Source organism: Arachis ipaensis, chromosome B02, assembly GCF_000816755.2.
Source record: "Arachis ipaensis cultivar K30076 chromosome B02, Araip1.1, whole genome shotgun sequence".
Taxonomy (NCBI): Eukaryota; Viridiplantae; Streptophyta; class Magnoliopsida; order Fabales; family Fabaceae; genus Arachis; species Arachis ipaensis.
Window position 1 is genome coordinate 95,332,648 of NC_029786.2, and position 5,161 is coordinate 95,337,808.

General features: G+C 29.9%; 1 protein-coding gene across 1 annotated transcript; it reads left to right on the top strand.

Moving 5' to 3' along the window:
- Nucleotides 2,409-3,169, top strand: LOC107628490 (dirigent protein 22). The gene has a single exon (XM_016331141.2). The coding sequence runs from the start codon at nucleotides 2,553-2,555 to the stop codon at nucleotides 3,138-3,140; it is 588 nt and encodes a 195-aa protein (XP_016186627.1). The 5' UTR covers nucleotides 2,409-2,552; the 3' UTR covers nucleotides 3,141-3,169.

The window sequence follows — 5,161 nt, forward strand, 5'->3', positions numbered from 1 at the left end:
AATTAACCTTAAAAATAATTTCAATTTTAAAAAAATCTGTTATATCTATGTTTGTTCTTGTTTTTTATCTTAACCCACCCAAAAAAATCAATTCTCTCAGTCATCTTCTCTCTTTCCTTGTTCACTGGTTACTTTTCTAACCTATTTCCGTTGCGTGTTCCCCTGCTTCGCGCCATCCTGTTATCACCCGTGCCTCGCCTTGTCCCGCCTTCACCGCTCAGTCCCGTGCCGTTGGGCTGTCGCCGTCCTGCCTCACGTCGTCTATGGTATATTAGTTTTTTGTTATTAATTCGTGAGGTATATTGACTTCTTTGTAAATACAAAATCTGATTTTTCAGTTTGTAAAAATCAATAGATATGGAAGTGATGGGAAATAAACCTTTCACATTGATGAAGTTCTAACAAATTTTGTATCGAATTGATTCTGTTCTAATAAAAATGATATATTTTCTATGTTTAGGTCTGCAATGTTCAAACTTAAAGAAAGATGACACTCTTTGTATTGAGAATATTTTAACAAAAATATTATTAGATTCATCCAATAAAAAAGAGAATAAAATCACAACAGTTGATTCACTGGCTTCAAGCACTTGGAAAAAGGTGCATTTTGATCAATTGTTCATCTATCTCCGAATCGCTTATGTGATTGGAATGAAGTAAGGTTAATGCCTAACAAACTTGCAGCAAAAATTTTACCTTTGCTTTGAACTTATTTGGCATAGCTAATTATTTTATGATATATTATATTATAAGATAATAACATTATTTTTAATTATCATTATAATTATAATTGTATACCTATAATATNNAGCCCAAGAGTGCCACTTGAATTTTCTTTTGTTCATATAGATGACACTCCAATGTATAAATATTTATAATTATGTTATTTATACACTAAAATCAGTTATTAAAAACAATCATAAATATAAAATATATGTTGAAATACAAATATATATTAAAAACAAATTAAATCACACATATATTTATACACAAATACATTAGAACTGATTTTATTGTTAAAAATAGTATTTTTAAAACATTTATATCTTACTAGAATGTCTTATGTGNNNTGGTTCACCATATGGTTTAGTCTGGGCATGTGTGATAGGAAGAAAAACAAAACCGTTGGCATAGAGAAAGACAAATAAATAAAACACAAACAAAAAACAAAAATAAAAAACACTACTTTAATACTTTGTGAGGTAATCATCTATTTGAAATTGAATGGTTTCAACTCTAAAAACAAAATATAGTATACTACTTTGTCAAAACTTGAAATTTAATTAACTTGATGAATGTGATGTTTTACCATACATTAAGTTTATCATTCTTTATTAGTTAATTTATTTTAGTTAAACTTATCATTATTATTTTAAGGCTAAAAGAATTGATGAATATGGTTTCCAAATCAGTAAAATTCTACAAAATGGTCCAATGATTCATATACGTGCTTTCATATGCTCCATCTCCTTCGTGTTATTCCCCTATGAAATGTGAAGAGTGATTTTGTGGAGCAAATCACCAATACCAATTTTTTCATACACATACCACGGTTGAACAAATAAAAAATCAGGAGAACTGTAACACCCCAAAAAAATCATGACTATTTATAAAAACGAAAAAAAAAATCCCTTTTTTAATGTCTTTTCTTCATTTCCATCCCCAAAACGTCATTTTTACAAGCTTTTCTCATTTTTCAAACCTATCAACATGAGATAAAGACTAAAACTTTTATCGTTAACATCGAATCTAGTCACATGCAATAATAGATAATGGAGTCCAAATATGCCAATTAATCGAAACATAAACTAGATAGCTATAGGAGTCGGAGACAAGACTATGCGATGCTCCGATGACGAAGCTGCTGGGTTTCCTCCTCTATGCGTCTTTTCGTTTTTCTCGGTTGTGAGCTTATGGATCGAATGTAATGGTGAGAAAAGTCTTGATCTTTCACTCGGGTTAATTTTGTAGTGTTTTCGGATGTTAATTCACTGGACAAAAATTATATTTTAATTGATATAAATATAGATGAGAGATTTTAAGAATTTGATTTAGAGGAAACTGAAATTAATTTTGGGAATGAAATTAATTACTCCAGGCATGAAAAAGAAGGTTGAGTGATAAGTATATTATTGATAAGCAGGTGTACTCCACTCGCTTATCATGAGACTGGTATTTATTCTGTACTATATCTACATTATACACTATTTTTTTCTTACCTAGCACTACTCTGATAATGCTAGGAAGACAAAAAAAATGAACTTGTCTTATTTATGATTAATTAATTATCGCAACAATTAATAAATATTAAATAAGACAAATTATGACTATTTTTTACTAATTTTTTTTATTATCAAACATTTTCGTATAAATTTAAAACATACTCAAATATTAGGTCAAATTCTTCAACTCATCAACTCACTTGGTCTCCTAAATCCATTGCTTATAAATTCTTCCTCTTATTCCTCCTCCTATACTCTCCTCACCCCACCATTACTACTACTAGTATATCAATCAATAGAACTATACACTATAATAAAACAGAAAAAAAGATGACCACCCAAAAAACCCTCACTCTCTTTTTCTTTCTTCTCCTCTCTTTCAACACCTTCACTTCCTCAGTCACCATAGAAGCCGAACCCGCTTTCGGAAACCCTATCGACCGAAACTTACTCGGCCAAGACAAAGAACCAACACTATCCCACTTCAGATTCTATTGGCAAGACATAGTTGGAGGACCAAACGCAACTTCAATCCCAATAGTTCAACCAATTCCAAAGTTCAACACAAGTTCCAGCTTTGGCTTGGTTAGGGTAATAGACAATGCTTTAACCATAGGCCCAAACTTAACCTCCAAGGTTATTGGAAGAGCTCAGGGCTTCTATGTCTTGGTTTCGGAAACAGAGCTTGATCTTTTAATGGTGGAAAGCTTTGTATTCTATGAAGGGAGATACAATGGAAGCACCATTGATATTGTTGGAAGGAACGTTGCTTTGAATAAAGTGAGGGAGATTCCTGTTGTTGGTGGAAGTGGGGTTTTTAGGTTTGCAAAAGGGTATGCTGAATTGAGGACTTTGAAATTTGATGCGGCTTCTGGGGATACTCTTGTTCAGTACGATGTTTTTGTTTATCATCATTGATGATGATTCATGCATCTTTTTCTCGTGTTCTTGCTTTGTGTTTTTTATTATTATGGTTGATTGGAAATAGAAGTTGCTATTGTGAGCCAGTTCTTTTAGGGTCAATAATCAAGAATATCAAAAAAATAAAAGTTTTTTGCATTTTAATTGTTTAATTTTGCAATTTCACACATCCTTTATTATCATCATTTTATTTGTATCTAGCTAATCTGTAAACGCAATTTCCAACAAATCTGTAAACATATAGTCATTTACATTTTTGACACTAATGTGTGAAGCTCTCTATAAACATTTAATTTGGCATATATTTTATGGGTAATGTTAGATAGAAAAAAAAAAAACAGCCAAAATTTATTTTATTTAGTATTAATTAATTATCGCAACAATTAATGAATGCTAAATAAGGCAAGTTATGGCTGTTTTTGGTTAATTTTCTTTGATTACCAAATATTTTCATTTTCTTATTAGTTTTCCCTCTTTTGATAAGTTCATGTGTGAACGGGAAATTAAATATGATTTGAACATTTTTTTATAAACAATTATGGACCGAGGGAGTCTATGTATTTTTATTTGATGTATGTATTTTCTCCATTTATTCATTCTTATTATATTAAATTGATTTAGATAGATTTTTATTTTTTTTAAATATTTTTGGAATTATATGCTCTTAGGATTATTCGATTCCCTGTGAATTGTGATAGTCAGATGGTTACGCTTTTATTCTTTTTCTTTTTAAATGGCGTTTGTCCTCTTTAATTTAACGTAACCAACTTTGTACCCATGTGTTTATTGTTAGTCTGTGTTATGTGTTATTATTATTGTTATTATGGCGTAGTGTTTTTTTTTATATTAAAGATGGAGAGACTCAAATTTGCGAATTTTTAGGTAAGTATAGAGATATTTGAATTATAACTCATTGAAATGACGTAATGTTTGTTGTTAGTACGTTAATCTTAACTTATTATAATAGTATTCAATTTTAATTTTATGCACACACAGGTTGGCAAAGCTAAAGGAGAATAAGAACAAATTTTTGTCCTATCCTAACTCATCCTATTTTACAATAATTTATACAGAATTTATCTCATTTTATTTGTAAAGTAGTAAAAAAAATACGCTTATCTATTTTTGTTAGTATCTATCTTGTTTCTATTTATCTCTATTAATTAGTAAAATCTAACCATCAAAATTAAATTTTAAAATTTATATAACTATAATTATAACATAACATAAATTAAAATAAAGTTTAAAAATGATACAACACCAAAGTTAAGCTAAATTTCATGCCAGCAAGAATTAAATTAAAATTAAATTAAATTTACATTCTCTCCTCTTTTAAAGCTCCCTTTAAAGCTAAGCTTGGATCTGATGGAACCTTATAGATAGTATTGGATCCAACACCAAAGAATCATGGATCTTTCAATTTATGATTGCGTGTTGGTGGATATGAAAATGAAGATGCAAAGAAAATTTTTTTTTCTCCTTTCAAAAAACTGAACAATGCTATTGACGTGATGAAAGAATTTGAAGAATCTATAAAGTAGCATGAACCCTTGGTTTAAGAAAAATTATTGTCGAAACTAATTCAAAGAACACCTATAAAGTTATCACCAACAGCAAAGGGATGAAAGAACATACATTCTGATGCTCTCATCAGAAGCATACATAGGCTCACACAATAGAATTGGTACATTTTTTTTAGACACATCTATAGAGAGCGAAATAGAGCAGCAGATTGGTTGTCCAAAGAAAGCATCAAGCAACAACCAGGTTTTCACTATGTAGATCTACCTCCCCCAGAACTTAGAATGATCATTGATGATGATTGTAGAGAGTCACCATAGCTCGTTTAGTATGTGATCAGTATTAGTATGTAATTTCTCTTGGCCTTTCTAGGCCCTATTGAATATCAAGAAAAAATGTTAGCTATGAAAAAGTCTAGGGAGTACCATATAAGCCAATTCAAGTCAATCTTTTTTTTATTTTTAATTTTAAAATTTTAAAAATTAGAATAGTTGATG